Raw genomic sequence first — 24,291 nt, forward strand, 5'->3', positions numbered from 1 at the left:
TCCAAGCCAGGAGCTGCCAGCTGGGCCAGGAGCTGCTTGTGGCAGTTGGTTTGAAGTTTTGTGGCAGTGAAAATTCTCAGGTTTTGTTGGGTTTTTTGGTTCTTTGTATTTCACCTGCCCCATATTTGATGACCAGAGCCAGGTGCTTACAAAGAGAAGAGGACAATGTGAATTTATCTCTGCACTGATAGTGTCAAAGCAGGCATGCTGCTTATGTGGGCAAGGTGACAGGTGACTCTGCTGTGGACAGCTTAGTGTTTTACATGTTGACCTTAGCAAGGCTGTTGTCATTACCTCATCTGATTGTTCTCCTGAACAATCTGAGGAAGTGCAGTCTGGATGAAGCTGTCATGATGCAGGCAGAGGGATAACCATATTAGGGAATGGTTACAGAGAGCTCATGGTCAGACCAGGGGTCAGCTGGGTCTCACTAGGGTGTGTTTTACCTCTGCTTCCAGTTAGTGTTTTCATTAACAGCCTACCTTGTGACTACACTTTGCTTGATTAGTTATAGGTAAGGAACTGTTATAGGCTACTGAAATAACTTGAATTCACAGCATTATTGAATGTTAGAGGTGGGAAGGGACCTGCAGAGATCACCCAGCCCAACCTCCCTGCCAAAAGCAGCATCACCCAGGGGAGCCCACACAGGAATGCACCCAGCTGGGCTCTGACAGGCTCCAGAGCAGGAGACTCCACAGCCTCTCTGGGCAGCCTGCTCCAGGGCTCCTGCACCCTCACTGCAAAGAACCTTCTCCTCATGCTGAGGTGAAACCTTCTCTGTTCCACTCTGTGTGCATTGCTCCTTGGCTCATTGCTGTGCACCACCCAAAAGAGCTTGGCCCCCTCCCCTTGGCCCCCACCCCTCAGCTACTGCTAGACACTGATCAGATCCCTCTCAGCCTTCTCCTCTCCAGCCTGAACAGCCCCAGGGCTCTCAGTCTCTGCACAGGGAGGTGCTCAAGTCCTGCAGTCATCCTCGTGGCTCTCTGCTGGACTCTCTCCAGCAGGTCCCTGTCTCTCTTGAATTGGGAAGCCCAAAACTGGACACAGTATTCCAGGTGTGGTCTGTCCAGGATGGAGTAGAAATGGAGAAGGGAAGAACCTCCCTATCCCTGCTGGCCATACTTTCCTTGATGTACTCTGGGATAGCTTTGGGCCTCTTGGCCACAAGGGCACATTGCTGTCCCAGGGAGAATTTAGTTTTGAGCTTAAGTTGTAGATATGGTCTAATAAAGTTGGAGGTGGCTGAGCAAGTGTGGTTGGAAGCTGTTCTGTGCTGAGTGGAATATGAAATACAAAAGACTTTCTAATCTCTGGAGGACTTTATTTATGGCTATACCACTTAGCTCTAAATTTTCCTTTGCCTACAAGGGTTGGGGGGCAGTTGTTTGGTTGGGGTGTGTGGGTTGGTTGGGTTTTGGATGGTTTCTGTTTGCTTGTTTTAATATAATCACACTTTAAAAACATTATTCACAAAGCTTATCTGTGGCCAACTCATTTAACACCAAACTTAAGCTACCCTAAAAGCTAAAACACAGCAGAGCAGTTGTGGTAGGTAGACTTCAGCAGAGCTATGAAGGGAGATGTAATAGGAACTCTTTCCTGACACATTTACCACTCAGATCAGCTCTTTATTGATAATTCACCTCTCTCTCCTTCTAACTGAAGGTTGTCAGTTGACAATCTCGTTTTAAATGCATGCCAGAAACCAAGAACAAATAATATCACACAATAGCTGCAACATTCAGGTTGGAGAAGCCCCTCAGGATCACCAAGTCCAACTTGGATCCCTGCTCTGCAAGGTTCACCCCAAACCATCTCCCCAAGCACCGCAGCCAAACCACCTTGAAACAGAGCCAGGGCTGGTGACTCTACCACCTCCCTGGGTGCCTGAACACTCTTGCTGGGAAAAAATCCTTCCTCATGGCCTGCCTAAACCTGCCCTGCTGCAGCCTGAGGCCATTGCCTCTTGTTCTGTGGCTAATGCCCTGTGAGAAGAGACCAGCACCAACCTCTCCACAAGGTGCTTTCAGGGAGCTGTACAGAGCCAGGAGGTCTCTCCTCAGCCTCCTCTCTTTCACACTAACCATCCCCAGCTCCTTCAGTCTCTCTTCAGAGAGACTTCAGAATAATCCGCAGGCCCTTCACAGCTTCCCTGCCCTCCTCTGCCCTGCCTCCAGCACCTCCATGTCTCTCTTGTACTGAGGTGCCCCAAACTGGACACAGCCCTCGAGGTGTGGCCTCACCAGAGCAGAGCCCAAGGGGACAATCCCCTCCCTGCTGCTGCTGGACACAGCATTTCTGACCCCAGCCAGGATGCCATTGGCTTTCTTGGCCCCCTGGGCACACTGCTGCTTCACCTTCAGCTGCTTGGCCCTGGAGGTGTTGCAGCCAAGCCTGGCTGGGGCACTTAGTGCCATGGTCTGGTTGGTTGGGCAGGGCTGGGTGCTAGGTTGAGCTGTCTGAGCTTGGAGCTTTCTTCCAACTTGGTTGATTCTATGGTTACAACCCCTACAGAAATCTAGTGTTCATAATGAGCCTGTCTCTGGGAGTTGCTCTGCTATCTATTATTTGGTCTAATTTATAGGCTATGCAGCCCAAAGCAGGTTTTTTAACCTGTAGGTACATTTTAGGGTGAAGTCCTTGATGCCAGCAGCTCTTACAAGGACAGAAGAAGAGTTTTCCTGTGCTTGCCTTTCTTGTGTGCAGGAGGATGTGCTACAGTGAATTGTAAATGGTATCTGTAAGAACTTTACTCATTTCTTTTACCAATAGGACACTTCTTAGGGCATTCCCATTTAGTAATGGAAGTTAGAAACTCAGGAGCTGGATTATTTTCTTACTGGTGTTAAAATTCCATCAATCTACTGGTGAAATTCACCCAGCTTTTCATTTGTGACTGAAACTTGAAGGTGAGGTGATTTATTGGCTTTAATTTCCAGCATATGTTGTCACAGTCCAGTGGAGCTGTGCTTCAGCAGTGTTTTATGTCAAGGCTCTTGAAGTAATAAAGCCATGTTAAATTGGTCCAAAATATCACTTGTTTTGTGATTAACTGCTGGTGTGAGAGGATTTAGGGGACAAAAATAGGGAATTAGTGCTTCAGATGGCCTTGTTTGTCTTTTCTTGGGGAAACTGCCCTGCTATCACTTGGAACAGGCTGGGCTTAGCCACAAGAAAGGACTTGGGGGTGCTAATGGATGAGAATCTGGGCATAAACAGGCAGTGTGAGGTTGCAGCACAGAAGGCCAGTGGCAGCCTGGAATGCACCAAAAGCAGCATTGCCAGCAGATGCAGAGAGGGGACTTTGTTCTGCTCTGGGGAGGCCTCACCTGGAGTGTTGTGTCCAGCTCTGGAGCCCTCAGTGTGGGAAGGATGTGGACCTGATGGTGAGGGTCCAGAGGAGGGAGACAGAAATGGTCAGGGGGTTGGAGCAGCTCTGCTAAGAGGACAGGCTGAAGATGCTGGGGGTATGCAGCCTGGAGAAGAGAAGACTCCAGGGAGACCTAATAGTGACCTGCCAGTGCCTGAGGGGGTACAAGAAGGCTGCAGAGAGACTGTTTGCAAAGGCCTGCAGGGACAGGACGAGGGCAATGGCTGCAAACTGGAGCAGAGCAGACTGAGACTGGATGTGAGGAACAAGTTCTGCAGCCTCTTTCAGCCTGTTCTCATAGCAGAGCTACTGCAGCCCTCTGAGCATCATCATGGTCCTCCTCTGGACTCACTCTAACAGTTCCAAGTCTTTCATGAACAAACTTCTAACATACATTCAGCTGATGGGGCATGAACTAAAGGATTGTTCAGGGACCATCCATGGCAAAAGGGAGCACCACAGGACAATATGCAGGGTGCAGACTTGCAGTTAAAGACTTGAATTTCACTCCTGTGTTTACATAAACCTGTCACACATCCTTGAGTAAAAACATTACCTGAGTTATGTGGTGTAGGATGCCAAAATAACACCAAAGCCCCAAATATGTTACTGTGTTATGGAAATACTTTTTACATCCTTCTCTTTATAGAAAGGTCTGGGCTGGAAGGGACCTCCAAAGGTAATTTAAGTCCACCCTCTGCACTCAACAGGGACAGCCTCAGCTAGAGCAGGTTGCCCACAGCCCTGTCCAGCCTCACCTTCAATATCTCCAGGTATGGGGCCTCAACCACCCTCCTGGGCAACCTGTTGCAGTGTTCAAGCACCCTGCTGGTGCAGAACTTGCTCCCAGCATCCAATCTTAATCTGTCCTGCTCTCATTTGAAACCATTACTCTCGTCCTGCCACTGCAGGCCTTTGGGAACAGTCCCTCTGCAGCCTCCTTCTAGCCACCTTCAGGCACTTGGAGACTGCTCTAAGGCAGCCCTGGAGCCTTCTCTTCTCCAAGCTGAACAACTCCACATCCCTCAGCCTGTAGCACAGATGCTCCAGCCCTCTGGTCATTCTCATGTCCCTCCTCTGGACCCAACTGCATCAGGTCCATATCCTTCCTGTGCTGAGATTTGATGGTTTGGCAGTTCCCTGCCCCTCCCCCCCACCCCCCCATATGAAGTCCCCCAGGCTGGGCTCAGCCAAGCTGGAGGTCAAGGACTGAAGCTTCTACTCACAGCTCAGCACAAGATAGAAGCAGATAGTGACACTATTGACAGCTATGGCAAGGGGTTGGAACTGGGCAGTCCTTGAGGTCCCTTCCAACCTAAACCATTCTATGATTCTTAGTTCTCCAGCATCCACTGCTCTCAAGAAGTCAAATACTAAGCTTAGCATTTTGCAGTGACAGTGGTATCAAGGTAAAAGATCTCTCCTGTATCTCTTAAAGTTGGTGTGTTTTGGACCACAAACAGTTACACAAGATCCTGCTCTGCTCTTTTAGAGGCTTCTTTGCATAAAGGCAGACCTCAGGTAGTTTTCTGTCAGTTGGTGGTTGGCTTTTTGTTGGCTGCTGCTGAATGAATGCAACTGTCAAAGTGATGCTATGTAGTGCTCTTAATTTTTCACGTGAAAATAGCATAGGGGAGTCCAAGAGTATCAGATGAGGATAGAGTAAGTTTTACTTCATGATGAGACCTTATTGTTGCCTTGCAGTATCTGAAAGGGGCCTACAAAAAAAGCTGCTATGGACTTCTGAGGGTGCCAGGTAATGATAGGGCAGGGGGGAATGAAGCAAAGCATGAAGTGCATAGATTGAGATGGGATGTTAGGAGATAGAACTGGGGGGAATGGAGCAGAAGTGGGAGTGGGGAGACTGTAGCCAGGTGGGGTTGGTCTCTTCTGCCAGGCTGAAGAGGAGGCAGCAGTGCCCAGGTGGGCAGCAGAGCCAATGGCATCCTGGGCTGGCTGAGGAGCAGTGTGGGCAGCAGGACAAGGGAGGTTCTTGTGCCCCTGTGCTCAGCACTGCTCAGGCCACCCCTGGAGTGCTGTGTCCAGTTGTGGGCTCCTGAATTGCAGAGAGCTGCTGAGGTGCTGGAAGGTGTTGAGAGAAGGGCAGCAAGGCTGGGGAGGGGCCTGGAGCAGAGCCCTGTGAGGAGAGGCTGAGGGAGCTGGGGGTGTGCAGCCTGCAGCAGAGGAGGCTGAGGGCAGAGCTCATTGCTGCCTGCAGCTGCCTGCAGGGAGGCTGTAGCCAGGTGGGGTTGGGCTCTGCTGCCAGGCAGCCAGCAGCAGAAGAAGGGGACAGAGTCTGAAGCTGTGCCAGGGCAGGTCTGGGCTGGCTGTGAGGAGGAAGTTGTTGTCAGAGAGAGTGATTGGCACTGGAATGGGCTGCCCAGGGAGGTGGTGGAGTGGCTGTGGCTGGAGGTGTTGCAGCCAAGGCTGGCTGGGGCACTTAGTGCCATGGTGTGGTTGGTTGGGCAGGGCTGGGTGCTAGGTTGGGCTGGCTGAGCTTGGAGCTCTCTTCCAACCTGCCTGATGCTATGATTTTAGGGTGTTTAATTACTTAGCTTAGCCTCAAACAGTAGCTTTGCATCATCTTCTTCAGCATAGCTGCTTGCCAGCTGCTTTGTTATGTACAAAGGAATTTAGAGACCATTGTTGGGAGATTCTTTCAGTGTTAGGTTTCTGGGCCAAAGCAGCTGGAATCCCATAGCTTCAGAGATGTGTTCCATGCCTGCTGCACTAGGAGGAATGTTTTTAATGCCTGAATTTCTTTCTAATGCTCAAAAAATGTCGTATTGGTCTTTGATTTTTGTTCTTGCTTTTGGTTAGGAGTTCTTGTTTGGTTTGGGTTTTGCATATGGTTTTGGGTGGGGGTTTCTCTTTAGCCTTAGGTTTTGGCTGGGGATTTGCTTTTTAGCCTTAGGTTTTGGTTGGGGGTTTGCTTTTCAGCCTTAGGTTTTGGTTGGGGCTTTCCTTTCAGCCTTAGGTTTTGGTTAGGGGGGATCTCCTTTCAGCCTTAGGTTTTGGCTGGGGCTTTCTCTTTAGCCTTAGGTTTTGGTTGGGGCTTTCGTTTTTAACCTTAGGTTTTGGCTGGGGGTTTCCTGTTTTAAGATAAGTCTAAACAGCTTCCTGCAGCCCACTTAGGGGAAAAAGTGGTATCTGAGGCTGTTTTGATGAAGGGCTGCTGCATTTGTCTGACTCAAAATTCTCTTTGCCCTATACAGCTCTCTGGCATGGACAGGGATCTCTGTATGGTGTAGCACACTGGGTGGAAACCCAACCCCTGCAGGTGGACTCCTAAGGTGGATGGAAAACCTGACCCCTGAGGAAGGAGTCCCCAGGTCACAGAATCATAGAATGTTCTGGGTTGGAAGTGACCTCCAAAGCTCATCCAGTCCAACCCCCTCTGCAGCCAGCAGGGACATCCCTAACTAGACCTGGCTGCTCATAGCCCAGTTGAACTTCACCTTGAATATCTGCCAGTGTCTCTGCCTATCACAGTAGTGACAAGGGATTTTGTGTTGCCTGATACAACTGCTAAAGCAGAAGCTCCCTTTGTTTTCTCCACTCTGAGACCATTTGCCTCAGTGGTATTAGGAAGAGTGTGGGCAGCAGGACAAGGGAGGTTCTTGTGCCCACTGCTCAGCTCTGCTCAGGCCACAGATTGAGTGCTGTGTCCAGCTGTGGGCTCCTGAATTGCAGAGAGCTGTTGAGGTGCTGGAAGGTGTTGAGAGAAGGGCAGCAAGGCTGGGGAGGGGCCTGGAGCAGAGCCCTGTGAGGAGAGGCTGAGGGAGCTGGGGGGGTGCAGCCTGCAGCAGAGGAGGCTCAGGGCAGAGCTCATTGCTGCCTGCAGCTGCCTGCAGGGAGGCTGTAGCCAGGTGGGGTTGGGCTCTGCTGCCAGGCAGCCAGCAAGAGAAGAAGGGGTCAGAGTGTGAAGCTGTGCCAGGGCAGGTCTAGGCTGGCTGTGAGGAGGAAGTTGTTGTCAGAGAGAGTGATTGGCATTGGAATGGGCTGCCCAGGGAGGTGGTGGAGTGGCTGTGGCTGGAGGTGTTGCAGCCAAGCCTGGCTGGGGCACTTAGTGCCATGGTGTGGTTGGTTGGGCAGGGCTGGGTGCTAGGTTGGGCTGGCTGAGCTTGGAGCTCTCTTCCCACCTGCTTCATTCTCTGATTCTATTGAGTAGCTAACCAGTACTGGGAATGTTGCTATATTTTCATGATCAGTTCCTCTTGTAACAGTAAAGATAAAGCATTTTTGGAGGGGGGAAACTACCCATCAAATGTGAGAGCTTTGCTGTCAGGGTGGCATGGGTAGCACACAGCACGATGGTCATGTACTGCTGGTAGGAGACCAATTCCTCTTGTAACAGTGGAGATAAAATAAAGTGTTTTGGGGGGATCTACCCATCAAATGTGAGAGTTTTGCTGTCAGGGTAGCATGGGTGGCACACAGATGATGGTCATGTACTGCTGGCAGGACATCAATTCCTCTTGTAACAGTGAGGGTAAAATAAAGTGTTTTGGGGGGGAACTACCCATCAAATGTGAGAGTTTTGCTGTCAGGATAGCATGGGTGGCACACAGATGATGGTCATGTACTGCTGGTAGGACATCAATTCCTCTTGTAACAGTGAGGGTAAAATAAAGTGGTTTGGGGGGGAACTACCCATCAAATGTGAGAGTTTTGCTGTCAGGGTAGCATGGGTGGCACACAGATGATGGTCATGTACTGCTGGCAGGAGTTTCAGAAGCTTATAATAATGCCTCTTTTGTTTTTTTTCTTGGCTCCCGTTTCTTTTTCAGGTATGTAAAACCTCACTGAGTTTCTCTCTCCTTTTCTCCCCCCTCTAGTTGCATGTGATGTTTGTTAACTCCTCTTTTTTTTTGGTTTCCCCCTTCCCCTCCCTACCTGAACTTAGTTTGGAAATCCTATTAGAAGTTCCATGTCTGAGTGTTTATACACAGCACTTTGCACAAGAGTAGACTAAATCCCAACCTGTGAAGTGCTTGTAAAGTTGGGAGGAGGAGGAGGAGGAGAATAATCTCCACCCGGTCAAAGTTGTGTGGCTTAGATGGTCCTAATAACCTCTGGGATGTAGGGAATAGTGATTTTAAATGTAACCTCATTCAGAATTGCAGAGTAATTTATTTCTATGTAATTTTTTGTTCTCTCTTTTTTTCATTACACTGCTTTCCCAGCAAGGACAAGTCTGGAAGGTTTGCAAAGCTTTTCACCTTCCCTTTGCCCGCTTGCCCGCTTTCAGACTCGGTCTCATACTCCATGACTTCTGTCTCTCCAAGTCCACAAACTCGGGTCATAGAAATCAGCCTGGACAAGTCTTTTGTTTTGTTGTTTGTTGTTTTTTTTTTCCCCTCCCTCAACTTGAGCAGCTGCCATTCGAGTAGCAAACGCCCTAGCATGCAATTGAGTTTTGCATGAGCCACCAAACTCCCCTTTAAAAGCAAAAGGAACTCTTTTGGAGAGGAGATTAACCACCTGAGCGCAAATAGTTTTGTGGTCATGTAAGTAATGCTGCTTTCAGCCTGTTTTTTCCTCCAAACTCTGTGGTGTACACAGCATGGCTTGCTAGGCAGAGTAGTGGAGAAGTAGTGTGTCTGAGAGCATGGCACTGGAGCTGGCACGAGCAGGCGCTTCGGCGGCCGTCGGTCCACGGAAGCTGTTCTGATGTGGCTACGTAAGTCATTGAAGAGACCTCCTGCTCAGTTGTGACTTCCACTCAAAAGTCCATCAAACCTCTGGCTTGCTGCTTTTAAAGCAGAGCCCAGTGCTGCTGTAGGAGGAAAGAAAAGGAGCACAACTTCTCTTCTTAATCTAAGGCAGTAGGATACTCTAGGCAAGTACTGGTGGGTTTTCATCGTGGGATGGAAAATGGGCTTGGAAGTTAAGGATTTCAAGACAGATTTAGTGCTAGATGGATGGGGGTGGGCTCTCAGTTTGCCTTCAAAGGATAGTTTAATCACTTAATCATGCCCAGCACTGTCCTCCACAGATGATGACAAGCTTGACCTTCCTAACAGTTTAACCACAGATGAATACAACACTACCTCAAACCAGGAATAGCCTTAAAAGGAAACCATACTATTTTTTTCCCTCCTTCTTTTAGGATTGAGTTTTTCCCTCACTGCTGTTCTGCACTAACTGCTTTGATACTTCCATGCATCTTTTTCAGTAGAAGAGCATCTCTGTACTGTTTCCCATTGCATATTTCAGCTGTGACAGTCCCTGCACTTTGCCTTTCATTTTATCACCTGCTCACTTAAAAACCAGACCAAACCAAAGCAAAAGAATCTCTCTAGTTCGTTTTCAGATTTGCAACTCTCACTTAGCTTCCAGGTGGCTGATTGTGTGGTTTGCTTCATCTTTTTCTTTTTCCTATTGTATTTTTTTATAGGCATGTGGTGACCCCAAAGCTAAACCATCCTATCTCATTGACAAAAACCTGGAATCTGCTGTCAAATTCATAGTCAGGAAGTTCCCAGCGGTAGAAACTCGCAACAACAACGTAAGTAACCGAATGGCTGTGGGAGTGGTGGGGTTTTTCTCACCTGTTGCTCAGATCTGTGAGGTTTTAGGTGTTCTTAGAAAATAGCTGATGCTTGGAGTTGTAACTGGGATGTATTTGTTGGTGCACATCTGGCAGGATGCTTTACAGGATCAGAGGGTGTTAAGGGTTGGAAGGGACCTCTGGAGACTTTCCGGTTCAATCCCGCTGCCAGAGCAGGAGCAGAGACAGGATACAGGATCAGAGGGTGTTAGGGGTTGGAAGGGACCTCTGGAGATCTTCCAGTCCAACCCTCCTGCCAGAACAGGAGCAGAGATAGGATACAGGATCAGAGGGTGTTAGGGGTTGGAAGGGACCTCTGGAGATCCTTCAGTCCAACCCTCCTGCCAGAGCAGGAGCAGAGACAGGATACAGGATCAGAGGGTGTTAGCGGTTGGAAGGGACCTCTGGAGATCTTCCAGTCCAACCCCCCTGCCAGGTCAGTGGCAGAGACAGGATACAGGGTCAGAGGGTGTTAGGGGTTGGAAGGGACCTCTGGAGATCTTCCAGTCTAACCCCCCTGCCAGGTCAGTGGCAGAGACAGGATACAGGGTCAGAGGGTGTTAGGGGTTGGAAGTGACCTCTGGAGGTCTTCCAGTCCAACCCCCCTGCCAGGTCAGTGGCAGAGACAGGATACAGGGTCAGAGGGTGTTAGGGGTTGGAAGTGACCTCTGGAGGCCTTCCAGTCCAACCCCCCTGCCAGAGCAGGGGCAGAGACAGGATACTTCACAGGATCAGAGTGTGTTAGGGGTTGGAAGTGACCTCTGGAGATCTTCAGCCCCTCTGCCACAGAAGGAGAAGAGAATCTAGCACAGGTCACACAGGATCACATCCAGACAGGGCTGGAAAGGCTCCATGGAAGGAGACTCCACAACCTCTCTGGGACCCTTACGGCAAAGAAATTCTCCCTCCTGTTGAGCTGGAACTTGCTGTGCTGCAGTGTCCATCCCTTGCCCCTTGTCCTTTGGCAGGGCACAGGTGAGCAGAGGCTGTCCCTGTCCCTTCCTTCCTGCCCCCCAGCCCTCAGCTCTTGACAGACATTGCTCAGATCCCCTCTTGGCCTTCTCCTCTGCAGACTGCCCAGCCCCAGGGCTCTCAGCCTCTCCTCCTCAGGCACTGCTCCAGTCCCTTCAGCATCCTCATGGCCCTCCCTTGGACTCTGTCCAGTAGATCTCTGTCCTTCCTGAACTGGGGAGCCCAGAACTGGATGCAGTATTCCAGGTGGGGCCTCACCAGAGCGGGAGGAGAGGAGAACCTCCCTGGATGTGCTGGACACACTGTTAGTGCCCTCCAGCATGCCATTGGCCTTCTTGGCCACATTGCTGTGCCATGCAGAGCTTGCTGCCCACCAGCACTGCCAGCTCCTCCTCCATGGGGCTGCTCTCTAGACCTGTACTGCTGCAGTTTATTTTTCCTTCCCAGGTGCAGGACTCTGCACTGGTCCTTGCTGAACCTCCTCACGTTGCTCTTTAGAAAGAGCTGTCTCCCAGGAGAGAATATTACAGTGTCATTGTTGGGGGATTTTTAGGCCAGGACACTTCCTGATTTCCTTTTTGCTTGCTGTCTCCTGTTCCATTTCAAATGGGAAGTAATCCTTTGACAGAACCATGCCTGCCTTTGATGGCAGCAATCCTTGGTATCCAGTCTGACTGCAGAAGGTGGAAGCTGCAGAACCATTTGTGACAGACCTGAACAGCAGACAAATAAAAAGCACTTGACTACAGTGTGGGAAAATGCACTTCACAGCTGCTCACACCTTACAGGTGCCCTTGCCTGTGAAGTCAGTCCCTGTGGGAATAAGGAAGGCTTCAGTATGCAAGGAGAAACCTTCTGAAGTGCAAAAGGATGGAAGTGGAACTGCTTCCTGCAGTGGGAAATTCTTTTTCACCCTTCTGAGCCATCCAATGTTGTTGAATTAGACCTTGTAGTCTTGTGGAGGTAATTCAGATGATTAGGTGGTGTTTTGGCAGGTGATCTGCACTTGTTTCTCTGCTTCAGTTTGAAAGTCAAGGGAAAGATTTGTTGTTTATCTGCCTGTGTTTCTTTCCAAAGGTGGGAAGTGGAGGTAGGTGTTGGGTTTTGCACGTTCCCTGCATGTGATTACTTGCATGAGTGCTTGAGAGGTGTAGGCTTGCTTTAAGCATTCAGGTTGCTGCAGAATGGTGGTGGGAATAGCAGGGGGAATAAAGAGTTTCTTTTACTGTGCCATTTAGAACTTCTAGGTGATGTATCCAGTGATACCAATGGGAGTGGGGGGGGGAAGAAAAAGCTTTTGCCTTATGGGGGAATTAACAGTGACAGTAACAGAATAGTAGGGACTGGAAGGACCTCCAAAGCTCATCCAGTCCAACCCCTGCCAGAGCAGGATCACCCAGACAGGTCACACAGGAGCACATCCAGACAGATCTTGAATATCTCCAGAGAGGGAGACTCCACAGCCCCCCTGGGCAGCCTGTGCTAGGGCTCTGGCACCCTCACAGGGAGAAAATTCCTCCTCCTGTTTCCATGGAGCTTCCTATGCCTCAGCTGCCACCACTGCCCCTTGTCCTGGCACTGGCATCACCCAGCAGAGCCTGGCTGCAGCCTCCTGCCACTCACCTGCACATCTTTCCCAACACCAAGGAGGTCACCTCTCAGGCTGCTCCTCTCCCAGCAGCACAGCCCCAGCTCCCTCAGGCTCTCCTCCTAAGGAAGATGTTAGACTGCCTGCAGCATCTTTGTGGCTCTGTGCTGGACTCTCTGAAGCAGTTCCCTGAGGCCCTTCTTGAACTGAGGGTCCCAGAACTGGACACAATATTCCAGGTGCAGCCTCCCCAGGGCCGAGTAGAGGGGCAGGAGAACCTCTCTTACCCTTCTAATGCAGCCCAGGATGGCATTGGCCTTCTTGGCCAGCAGAGCACACTGCTGGCTCATGGGCATGCTCCCACCCACCAGGACCCCCAGGTGCCTTTCCCCTTCCCTGCTCTCCAGCAGGTCAGTCCCCAGCCTCTCCTGGTCCATCTGCTTTCTCACTTCAAAACTCATACCTGTTTTGTGCTGTTTAGCAGTGGCCATCTTTGTATTGTATTTGATAGTAACACATGTGGCAAATGCTTGATCAGATTTAGGCAGAAACAGTAAACCCTCTGCTTCCATCTGCTCTAAACTGAGTTGCAGCTCTACCATTGAAAGCAGAAGATGATGTGCATAGAGTTTAATGCGGTTGCACCTACCCTCTGTATGTCTTCCAGTTGTTGACTCTGAATTTGGAGCTTAACTAATGACAGATAATGAAGGATTTGGTACTGTGAATTTTATGGAAGAGATCAAAGCTGACTTGATGTATTTTGACAATCTCAGTTCCTAAAATAGGAGAGGCTCAGAATGTTTTGTCATTGCTTTGTGTTGGTTTATCAGGAGCCAGCCAGCCAGGCCTGTCTTTACTAAGCACAAAAGCCAACCCTTGCTGATGTATGAGCACCACTTAAAGTAGGGATTTTGAATTGTAGCAACAGGCACCTGGGGTCAGAGATGGTTGCAGTTTGCTTGTCTTGCATATTTACAACACCTGCATCCCCCCAGAGAAACCTGCACCTGTAGAATCATAGAGTGGTTTAGGTTGGAAGGGACCTCAAAGCTCAGCCAGTTCCAACCCCCTGCCATAGGCAGGGACACCTCCCACTAGAACAGGTCACTCAAGGCCTCATTCAGCCTGGCCTTGAACAGCTCCAGGGAGGGAGCAGCCACAACTTCCCTGGCCATTCTGTTCCAGTGCCCATAACAGAACAGTCCTGGCTGGGGGAGGAGGTGGTAGAAGGCAGTCCTGCAGGAAAAGACTTGTGGGTGCTGATGGATGAGAAGCTGCACAGGAGCAGGCAGAGTGAGACTGCAGCACAGAAAGCCAATGGCAGCCTGGGCTGCATCCAAAGCAGTGTGGCCAGAGATGGAGAGAGGAGATGCTGCTTCTCTGCTATGGTGACACCTCACCTGCAGTGCTGCACCCAGCTCTGGAGCTCTCAACTGAGGAAGGCCATGGATCTGATGGAGAGGCTTCAGAAGAGGGACATGAAAATGCTCAGGGTGTTGGAGCAGCTCTGCTCTGAGGCCAGGCTGAGGGAGCTGGGGGTGTGCAGCCTGGAGAAGAGAAGGCTCTGGGAAGACCTAATAGTGACCTGAAGGGGGCTACAAGGAGGCTGCAGAGACACTGTCTGGAAAGGCCTGCAGGGACAGGATGAGAGCAATGGCTGCAAACTGGAGCAGAGCAGATTGGATGTGAGGAGCAAGTTCTGCACCATGAGGGTAGTGGAAAAGTGGAACAGGTTGCCCAGGAGGTGGTTGAGGCACCATCCCTGGACATCTTCAAGGTGAGGCTGGACAGGCCTCTGGACAGCCTGATCTAGTTGAGGATGCCCCTTCCAACCCAGACTGTCCTGTGATACCTCCATGTCACGTGTAGAGGAAGCTCCAATATGATGCAAGGTAAGATTTTGCTTGGAAAGCTTTGCTTCAAAAAGGCAGGAGCATCCCATTCCTGGTGGTGAAGATGTTCCCCTCCTTGCTCTTCCTTTGTCTGCCACCCACCAGCTCACCAGGTAGTCGTGGGGCACAGCAGCCTGCTCCTTCAGCAGGGAGATTCAAAAGGGGAAGCCTCTTGCTGGGGCAGGGCCACATCAGCTGCTGAACTATCAGGAAGGGTATTGCAGGGAGAGTGGTTGAGCAATGATGAGCTCTGCTATCCCCTTGCAGTTGGAATTCTGGGATGGCCTTTCAGGGAGGGGTTTGTGGGCTTTGGACAGTCAGCTGCAGCAGTTGCCCTTGTTCAGAAGGCAGTGTGCATCTCTGCAGTGAGTGGTTCCTGCTGTGATGTAGCCAAACAGGCTTGCCTGGAGCTTGAGAATAGGTGGTGCCTGCTTAATTGCTTTTTGGGAGGGAAGGATCTATTTTTAGCTGCTTGATGTTTTGGTTTTGTTCCTCTCAGGTCCTGTATTTCATAGAATCATAGAATCAAGCAGGTTGGAAGAGACCTCCAAGATCATCCAGTCCAACCTAGCACCCAGCCCTAGCCAGTCAACCAGACCATGACACTAAGTGTCTCATCCAGGCTTGGCTTCAGCACCTCCAGGGACGGTGACTCCACCACCTCCCTGGGCAGCCCATTCCAATGCCAATCACTCTCTCTGACAACAACTTCCTCCTCACAGCCAGCCTGGACCTGCCCTGGCACAGCTTCAGACTCTGTCCCCTTCTTCTGGTGCTGGCTGCCTGCCAGCAGAGCCCAACCCCACCTGGCTACAGCCTCCCTGCAGGCAGCTGCAGGCAGCAATGAGCTCTGCCCTGAGCCTCCTCTGCTGCAGGCTGCACACCCCCAGCTCCCTCAGCCTCTCCTCACAGGGCTCTGCTCCAGGCCCCTCCCCAGCCTTGCTGCCCTTCTCTCAACACCTTCCAGCACCTCAGCAGCTCTCTGCAATTCAGGAGCCCACAACTGGACACAGCACTCAAGCTGTGGCCTGAGCAGTGCTGAGCACAGGGGCACAAGAACCTCCCTTGTCCTGCTCCTGAGCCAGCCCAGGATGCCATTGGCTCTGCTGCCCACCTGGGCACTGCTGCCTCCTCTTCAGCCCCTCTCTCCCAGCACCCCCAGCTCCCTCTCTGCCTGCCTGCTCTCAGCCACTCAGTCCCCAGCCTGTAGTGCTGCTTGGAGTTGTTGTGCCCAAAGTGCAGAACCCTGCACTTGGCCTTCTTCAATCTCATCCCATTGGCCTCTGCCCACCCATCCAGCCTGGCTGTGTCCCTCTGCAGTCTTGTCTCAGAGGTGACCACCACCTTGTATTATTGAGTATGAGCAGTGCCTGCTGTCAGCAGATGACTTTGAAAAGCCTCCATTTTTCTTCTTCTTTTCTTGGGTTTGCTATTGATAGCTTTTTGTGTCTTCAGTCACCAAAAAAGGCAGCTGCTGCTTTCATTCTTCCTTCAGTGTTTGATATGCTGAATCAGACTAGAGGGATGCTTGGCACTTGATGGTTTTCAATACTGGGTGAGGAGTGAAAGAGCACTTCAGACAGTGAAGTGCCTGATGAGCCCTTGCTGACCAGGCTGGAAACCAAAATTGAGTAGTTCATCTTCCAAAAGATCAATAATAGAGAACTCTGCACCTCATCAGTTCTTAACTCACTCTCTCCCACTGTCTGAGGGCAGGTCCTGGGATCTCTTACACTTACCCTTTCTTCTCCAATCACCATCATGAATCATAGAAGCTTGGAAATGTGCAGGCTGAAGGCTGAGCTCTTAAATCAACCATTAATGATGTTGGCCAGCAGTGTAACATTGCTTAATCATCTATCAAATACTGGAAAGGAGGGGAAATAGGTGTAAGCAGCAACAAACCCCCCAAAAAGCTGTCCAGAAATATTGACAAGAGGAGAAACAAACATTTGAGAGTCTTATTTCAAAAGGACAATATAGAATAATAGGAAGTATCTGTCCTCTGTGTTTGGGAAACCTTAGTGTCCAGAGAAGGGCTGTGAGGATGCTCAGAGGGCTGGAGCACCTCTCCTATGGAGGCAGGCTGAGGGAGTTGGGATTGTTCAGTCTGGAGAAGAGTAGGACCTAAGGAGACCTTCTTGTGGCCTTCCAGGATCTGAAGGAGGCTACAAGAAAGCTGCTGAGGGACTTGTTAGGGTGTTGGGTAGGGATAGGACTGGGGGAATGCATCCAAGCTAGAGGAGGGCAGATTGAATGTTAATAACTTCTTCCCCATGAGGGTGGTGAGACACTGGCACAGGCTGCCCAGGGAGGTGGTGGAAGCCTCAGCCCTGGAAGTTTTTAAGGCCAGGCTGGATGTGGCTGTGGGTAACCTGATCTGGTGTGAGGTGTCCCTGCCCATGGCAGGGGTCTTGGAGCTGGATGGTCCTTGAGGTCCCTTCCAACCCTGACAAATCTTTAGCTTAAACTGACTACCAGTCTGCTTTGGGAGAGGCTTTCTCTGAGCTGGAGAAGTCTCCCAGAAAGCTTTATGGCAACATGGTTCTTGGTCAGGTCACTCAGCTGATTGTGCTGCTGTTGGCTCAGGGCAATATTGATTTTTACTGAATTTCTTTGACTGGCAGTGGAAGAGAAGTTCCAAAGTAAGGGGTGCAGAAGCAGCCTGATGTTTGTGAAGGTTTTTTAGACCTTATCCTTTTATAAGATGTACAAGCAAGGCTCTCCATGTAGAGACATCAAAAGAGAATATGCTGGCTACCAAAACCAGGGGGTAGGATATAAAAATGACTCTCAGTCACAGCATCCCAGGATGTTAGGAGTTGGAAGGGACCTCTGGAGATCTTCCAGTCCAACCCTACTGCCAGGACAGCACCAGAGAATCCAGCACAGGTCACACAGGAACACATCCAGACAGGGCTGCAAAGGCTCCACAGAAGGAGACTCCACAACCTCTCTGGGCAGCCTGTGCCAGGGCTCTGGCACCCTCACAGCCAAGAAGTTGTTGCTGCTGTTGAGCTGGAACTTGCTGTGCTGCAGTGTCCATCCCTTGCCCCTTGTCCTGTGGCAGGGCACAAGTGAGCAGAGGCTGTCCCTGTCCCTTCCTTCCTGCCCCCCAGCCCTCAGCTCTTGACAGACATTGCTCAGATCCCCTCTTGGCCTTCTCCTCTGCAGACTGCCCAGCCCCAGGGCTCTCAGCCTCTCCTCCTCAGGCACTGCTCCAGTCTTTTCATCCTTGTAAGCCCTCCCTTGGATTCTCTGCAGCAGATGCCTCTCTCTCTTGAACTGGGGAGCCTGGAACTGGATGCAGTATTCCAGGTGGGGCCTCACTGGGGGGGAGTAGAGGGAGAGGAGGAGCTCCCTGGATCTGCTGGGTACACTCTTCTCAATGCCCCTCAGGATGCCATTGGCCTTATTTGCCCACTGCTGTCCCATGCAGAACTTGTCAATTTAATGCTGTGTAAAACCATCTTGAAATCCTTCTCCATGGGGCCCTGGAGTTGCAGGGAGAGAAGATTTTTCTGCAGCTCATGGGTAGGGCCTGAGAAATCTGCTGCCTGCAGAGGTCATTCTCTGTGTCTGGGTGATGAGGCTTGGCCCCTTTCTGCTCTCCAGAACACCACATTTGGGAAGCAGTGGGGATATCTGCCTGCTTTTTTGAACAGGCATCTTTTTTTCTTGCTCAGATTGCTCCTCAGTGATTTCTCTGGAGAAAAAACTCCTCTGTTTTTTTAAATGCCTCCTGGAGACCTTGGGGCTTAGTCATTGCTTAGTGCTAAGCAGACCAGTGAAGCACTGTGTCAGTGGGGACTGGAATTAAGAACATATGAGAGTAGAATAGAAGCAGTGTAGCATTTCACAGGGTCACAGGATGTTAGGGGTTGGAAGGGACCCGAGGAGATCGAGTCCTGGCAGAGCAGGGTTCTACACTTTGGCCACAACAACCCCAAGCAGTGCTACAGGCTGGGGACAGAGTGATTGAGAGCAGCCAGGAGGAGAGGGAGCTGGGGGTGCTGGGAGAGAGGAGCTGAAGCTGAGGCAGCAGTGCCCAGGTGGGCAGCAGAGCCAATGGCATCCTGGGCTGGCTCAGGAGCAGTGTGGGCGTCAGGACAAGGGAGGTTCTTGTGCCCCTGTGCTCAGCACTGCTCAGGCCACCCCTGGAGTCCTGTGTCCAGTTGTGGGCTCCTGAATTGCAGAGAGCTGTTGAGGTGCTGGAAGGTGTTGAGAGAAGGGCAGCAAGGCTGGGGAGGGGCCTGGAGCACAGCCCTGTGAGGAGAGGCTGAGGGAGCTGGGGGTGTGCAGCCTGCAGCAGAGGAGGCTGAGGGCAGAGCTCATTGCTGCCTGCAGCTGCCTGCAGGGAGGTTGTAGCCAGGTGGGGTTGGGCTCTGCTGCCAGGCAGTCAGCAAGAGAAGAAGGGGACAGAGTCTGAAGCTGTGCCAGGGCAGGTCTAGGCTGGCTGTGAGGAGGAAGTTGTTGTCAGAGAGAGTGATTGGCACTGGAATGGGCTGCCCAGGGAGGTGGTGGAGTGGCTGTGGCTGGAGGTGTTGCAGCCAAGCCTGGCTGGGGCACTTAGTGCCATGGTCTGGTTGACTGGATAGGGCGACTCCACCACCTCCCCGGGCAGCCCATTCCAGTGTCCAATGACTCTCTCAGGGAAGAACTTTCTCCTCACCTCCAGCCTAAATCTCCCCTGGCACAGCCTGAGGCTGTGTCCTCTTGTTCTGGTGCTGGCCACCTGAGAGAAGAGAGCAACCTCCTCCTGGCCACAACCACCCCTCAGGTAGTTGCAGACAGCAATAAGGTCTCCCCTGAGCCTCCTCTTCTCCAGGCTAACCAATCCCAGCTCCCTCAGCCTCTCCAGCCTGCCTCTCCCCACCTCCAGCTTTGCTCAATTCCCTCCACTCCTGGCACTCCCTGACAGCCTCAAAAGTCCCCCCCCCAGCTTTTTTGTAGCCCTCTTCAGATCCTGGCAGGCCACAAGAAGGTCACCTGGGAGCCTTCTCTGCTCCAGCCTGCACAGCCCCAACTTCCTCCTCGTGTCCAGTCTGACTCTCCCCACCTCCAGCTTCACCCCATCCCCCCCTGTCCTGTCACTGCCTGATACCCTTTAAGATACCTCTAAGAACAAACAAATAAAGCAGCTATCTCTAACTAAAGGCCAAGTTAGCTCAAGTAAAAATACTCTTTTGCTGCTAGTAGTTCTTGAAGTAGTTCTTCCTTCAGAGCTTTAAAACTCCTGTTGCATATTGGAAACAGAATCCTTTGCCTGATAAAGGGAATTGCAGAGGAAGCAAAAACCCCAAACCCCATCAAATCAGATGCACCATACCAAATGATGCAGCAGCAGCTGTTTCTAAACAGCTGTTTAAATTGGTAATGGAAAGTTGTGGTGCAGTGGGTGTGGAAGGAGCTACACCCACATTCCCCAGCCATAGAGAGGCAAATAAACATCCAAGCCCCTTCATGCTGTCAGCTGGGTGCTGAACATCCCCACTCAGGCTGTGCTGCCTGCATGGAGCTGCTGCCAGCAGATGGTCATAAGATGAAGCCAAGGCTGGAGGTGAAACCTCCCATGAATGCAAACTCAGTGTTTTGCTGCTGTGAGGACAGGCTGAAGGAGCAGGAGTTGTTCAGCTTGGGGAAGAGGAGGCTCCAGAGAGACCTTAGAGCTGGCTTTAAACACCTCCAGGGAGGTTGTGGAGCACAGAAGCACCCAACGTGATCTTTGATCACGTTGGGTGCTTCTGTGCTCCACAACCTCCCTGGGCAACCTGTGCCAGTGTCTCACCACCCTCAACCTGTACCAGTGTCTCACCACCCTCAACCTGTGCCAGTGTCTCACCACCCTCACTATCAAGAACCCTTTCCTACCATCTAGTTTGAGTCTCCCCTCTGCCACTTCAAACCCATTCCCCCTTTGTCAATAGTCCCTCCCCAGCCCTCCTGGAGCCCCCTTCAGATCCTGGAAGGCTGCTCCAAGGTCTTCTCCAAGCCTTCTCTTCTCCAGCCTGCACAGCCCCAACTCTCTCAGCCTGGCCTCAGAGCAGAGCTGCTGCAGCCCTCTCAGCATCCTCATGGCCTTCTCTGGACTGATGTTTGACAACAGATCTTTGTACAACAGCAGGTTAAATGGAAATAACTCATTTCTTAGTGCAGGAGAATGTCAGAAGTGTCAAAAAACCCACATGGGCTTGAAACTGGTTTCTAGTCAAGTGACAGCTGATGACTGTGTGAAAGAAACATGCATAGATAGGGTAGACATTGGGGTTAGACCTCTGGAATGAAATCCTTTATGCTGGGTTAAGAGCAGGCAGAACTGTCAGACACTGAGGTTAGGCTCTAGAATGGAATCCTTTCTGCTGGTTAAGAGCAGGCAGAACTATGAGACACTGAGGTTAGGCTCTAGAATGGAATCCTTTATGCTGGTTTAGGAACAGACAGAACTATCAGACACTGAGGTTAGGCTCTAGAATGAAATCCTTTATGCTGGGTTAAGAGCAGGCAGAACTGTCAGACAGTGAGGTTAGGCTCTAGAATGGAATCCTTTATGCTGGTTTAGGAACAGGCAGAACTATCAGACACTGAGGTTAGGTTCTAGAATGGAATCCTTTATGCTGCGTTAAGAGCAGGCAGAACTATCAGACACTGAGGTTAGGCTCTAGAATGGAATCCTTTATGCTGATTAAGAGCAGGCAGAACTGTCAGACACTGAGGTTAGGCTCTAGAATGGAATCCTTTATGCTGGTTAAGAGCAGGTAGAAGTATTTAGGAGGTAGCCATTACAGTTTGCTGATAGCTCTCTCTGTGCTTCCTTAGCTATAATGGAAGTTTTGTGGCTCAAGGCTTCTAAAAATCCTCATAACCTCTAACAATTCAGAGGAAAGAAGCAAACATTGCCTTATATATGAATCCATTAGGGATCTAGGCAGTCTCTATATTTTAATTGAGAGGAATTTTAGTGCTTTCCATAAAACTGAGAACACAGAGCAGAGCTCTGTAAAGCGAGGGAGCTAAAGAAGTGTCTTCATTTCTAACCCTCTCCTATGGAAAAAAAAGCTAACTAATGTAAAACTATTTAATCTTTCTTCTATTTGACTGCTCTGGGGAAGAGGAAAACCCTATTTAAGCTTGATCTGTCATTAACTTAAAACCATGTCACTTTTTGGAGGGCACCTTTTCCTGTTAAGTGTTAGGGTCTGGTTGACTGGATATGGCTGCGTGCTAGGTTGGGCTGGATCATCTTGGAGGTCTCTTCCAGCCTGGTTGAATCTGTGGTTCTATGACTGCTTAAAGCCTCTTGATACATGAACTGAAATGAGTTAAACAGAAGCCTGGATAGTGCAAGTTAAATCATTGGATTTCTGCAGTGCTGTGAGACTGGATGTGATGGTTTGGGAGTTTCCCCACTGCCCTGCTCTTATGAAATCACCCAGACTAGACTCAGCTGAGCTGGCAGTTAAGCACTGAAGCTTTCTGCTCACAGCTCAGCACAAGACACAAGCAGATAGTTACAATATTCACAGCTCCAGACAGCAGCAGACAAGTTAAAGGCAATGCAGAAACACAACAGCCCTGCCAGAAACCAGTGCCCAGGAGGGGCTCCCAACCACCCTGCCACCTTCTCCCCACCCCTCTGCCTTACCCCAGACTCTGCCTTACCTGCAAGGTGAGTTTGGAGGATCAGCCAGAGGGGTTAGATGCAGAATGAGTTGGGTAACACAGCCCAAGCCCAGGAATAAAAAGCACAGGCACTGACTCTCATAGATAGAGACTCTCACACTGTCTTACCTATGTTTTGTCTTCTTTTTATCCATCTCAGCCAGCCTATGAGTGCAGCAGACCTCAGCACTGCTTCCTTTGCCCAGCCTGGAATCTAATTTCTCTTGCTAAAATATTCCAGCTAGCCTCAAAGCAGCACAGTGGAGTATGTAGATAGAGAATGGCTGTTCAGCAGCAGCTTGGGGGTTTTTTTGGTGTGTGTTTTTAACTGTGGTCAAGGTCTCTGTCCCCTTCCCTCAGAAATAAAACCTGCCAAATTGCAAATGAGAACCAAAAGTGACCCCAAACCCCAAGCAAACTCTTTGGCACCTTCGTATTCACGTTTGCCTCTCCCATTTTCTCCACCAGTGTCTAATGCTAATGTTTTGCTTCTTGATTTATGTTGTTGTTTATTTTCCCAGTTTTAAGTTGTTGTTGTTGTTGATTTTGTTGCCTTTTCCTTTTTTGGTTCCAATGTACTTACTGTGTTGATATGGAACTGGTCCGAGAACCGTTACCGTATTTTATGTTTGTATCTGCATTTTATTTTGCATGCTTAACGTGGCTTTGCCTGGATATTCTTTTTGGTAAGTTCAGAATTTCAAAGCATAATGGATTTCATTTTGTGTTCTGTAGTCAAGTTGTATAACCTCTGCCACCTTTCTTTCCTCCCACCTCGAGTAATGTCACGCTGATCCCTAGCCACCTCCCGTTCTGCTTTTGCTAATGGTACATCTGGTAACACTCTTCTCCTAACTCCCCATTTGCACCTCTAGCTGAGCTAAACCAACATGACTCTGGTACTAATGTGTACTAATTTGACTTTTTCTCTTCAAAGTATAGTTGGCAGCTGTTAAACTGACCTGAGGACTCTGTGTGTGTTTGAGGCATGCAGAGCCTCGGGTCTTAGCAAACCATGTTAAGGCTTCTCTGCGTAGCCTGGTGGTTACTCTGCGCTTCACAGGTATCTCAGCTCTTTTCCCATGGTCTTCTAAGAGTAACAGGAGTGTTTGTCTTCCTCTCTTTTAGCAACAGCTTGCTCAGCTCCAGAAAGAAAAGTCAGAGATCCTAAAGAACCTGGCATTATACTACTTCACTTTTGTTGATGTAATGGAGTTTAAGGTAAGGGATTGCAAACAGCTGCGTTGGTTATCCTGTCCCATCAGCTGTCTGTGTTTTCATGCATGAAGCACCACTGTGTAGTGCAGTAGCACAACAAATGTCTGTCAGTCTCACTCTGATAATGAGGTGCTCAGATCTTGTTGAAACTAAAGCTGTGTCTCTGTGTTCCAAGGACCACGTCTGTGAGCTGCTGAACACTATCGACGTTTGCCAGGTCTTCTTTGATATTGTAAGTTGCTGCAGTTAAGCTTTAAATGAGTTCAACTCTTCCAACTTAAAAAGGTTTCTAATCAGAGTCCTGCATGGATAGTAGCAACAACTTGTTTGTCACACCTTGAGTATTGTGGCCAGTTGTGGGCTCCTGAATTGCAGAGAGCTGTTGAGGTGCTGGAAGGTGTTGAGAGCAGGGCAGCAAGGCTGGGGAGGGGCCTGGAGCAGAGCCCTGTGAGGAGAGGCTGAGGGAGCTGGGGGTGTGCAGCCTGCAGCAGAGGAGGCTGAGGGCAGAGCTGATTGCTGCCTGCAGCTGCCTGCAGGGAGGCTGTAGCCAGGTGGGGTTGGGCTCTGCTGCCAGACAGCCAGCACCAGAAGAAGGGGCCAGAGTGTGAAGCTGTGGCAGGGCAGGTCTAGGATGGCTGTGAGGAGGAAGTTGTTGTCAGAGAGAGTGATTGGCATTGGAATGGGCTGCCCAGGGAGGTGGTGGAGTGGCCGTGGCTGGAGGTGTTGCAGCCAAGCCTGGCTGGGGCACTTAGTGCCATGGTCTGGTTGGTTGGGCAGGGCTGGGTGCTAGGTTGGGCTGGCTGAGCTTGGAGCTCTCTTCCAACCTGCCTGATTCTATGATTCTCTGTTCACCTCTCCACTCAGAGCTTTCATGACTGCAAACAGTTGTGGGGATTTGAGTGAATAAATTAAGCCTGTACAAAGCCTGTGTGTCCCTGGAGCAAAAACCTTGTTCAGGACACTCCACTGGGTTTAAAAACTGGTGGCAAGGTAAGGAGCAAGTTGTGTGCTAACATTTGAGCATGCTGAT

General features: G+C 50.4%; 1 protein-coding gene across 4 annotated transcripts in view; it reads left to right on the forward strand.

Moving 5' to 3' along the window:
• Positions 1-24,291, forward strand: part of NCKAP1 (NCK associated protein 1) — a 125,635-nt gene that overhangs the window by 12,650 nt on the left and 88,694 nt on the right. The window contains exons 2-5 of one of the 4 annotated variants that reach the window (XM_064163861.1): positions 8,563-8,580; positions 9,777-9,887; positions 23,172-23,264; positions 23,437-23,493. In XM_064163861.1, coding sequence (XP_064019931.1) covers positions 8,563-8,580; positions 9,777-9,887; positions 23,172-23,264; positions 23,437-23,493 — 279 coding nt within the window. The remainder of the gene's footprint in view (positions 1-8,562; positions 8,581-9,776; positions 9,888-23,171; positions 23,265-23,436; positions 23,494-24,291) is intronic. The other 3 variants (XM_064163862.1, XM_064163863.1, XM_064163864.1) reach the window with 3 other exon arrangements.

Source organism: Pogoniulus pusillus, chromosome 24 (assembly GCF_015220805.1).
Source record: "Pogoniulus pusillus isolate bPogPus1 chromosome 24, bPogPus1.pri, whole genome shotgun sequence".
NCBI lineage: Eukaryota > Metazoa > Chordata > Aves > Piciformes > Lybiidae > Pogoniulus > Pogoniulus pusillus.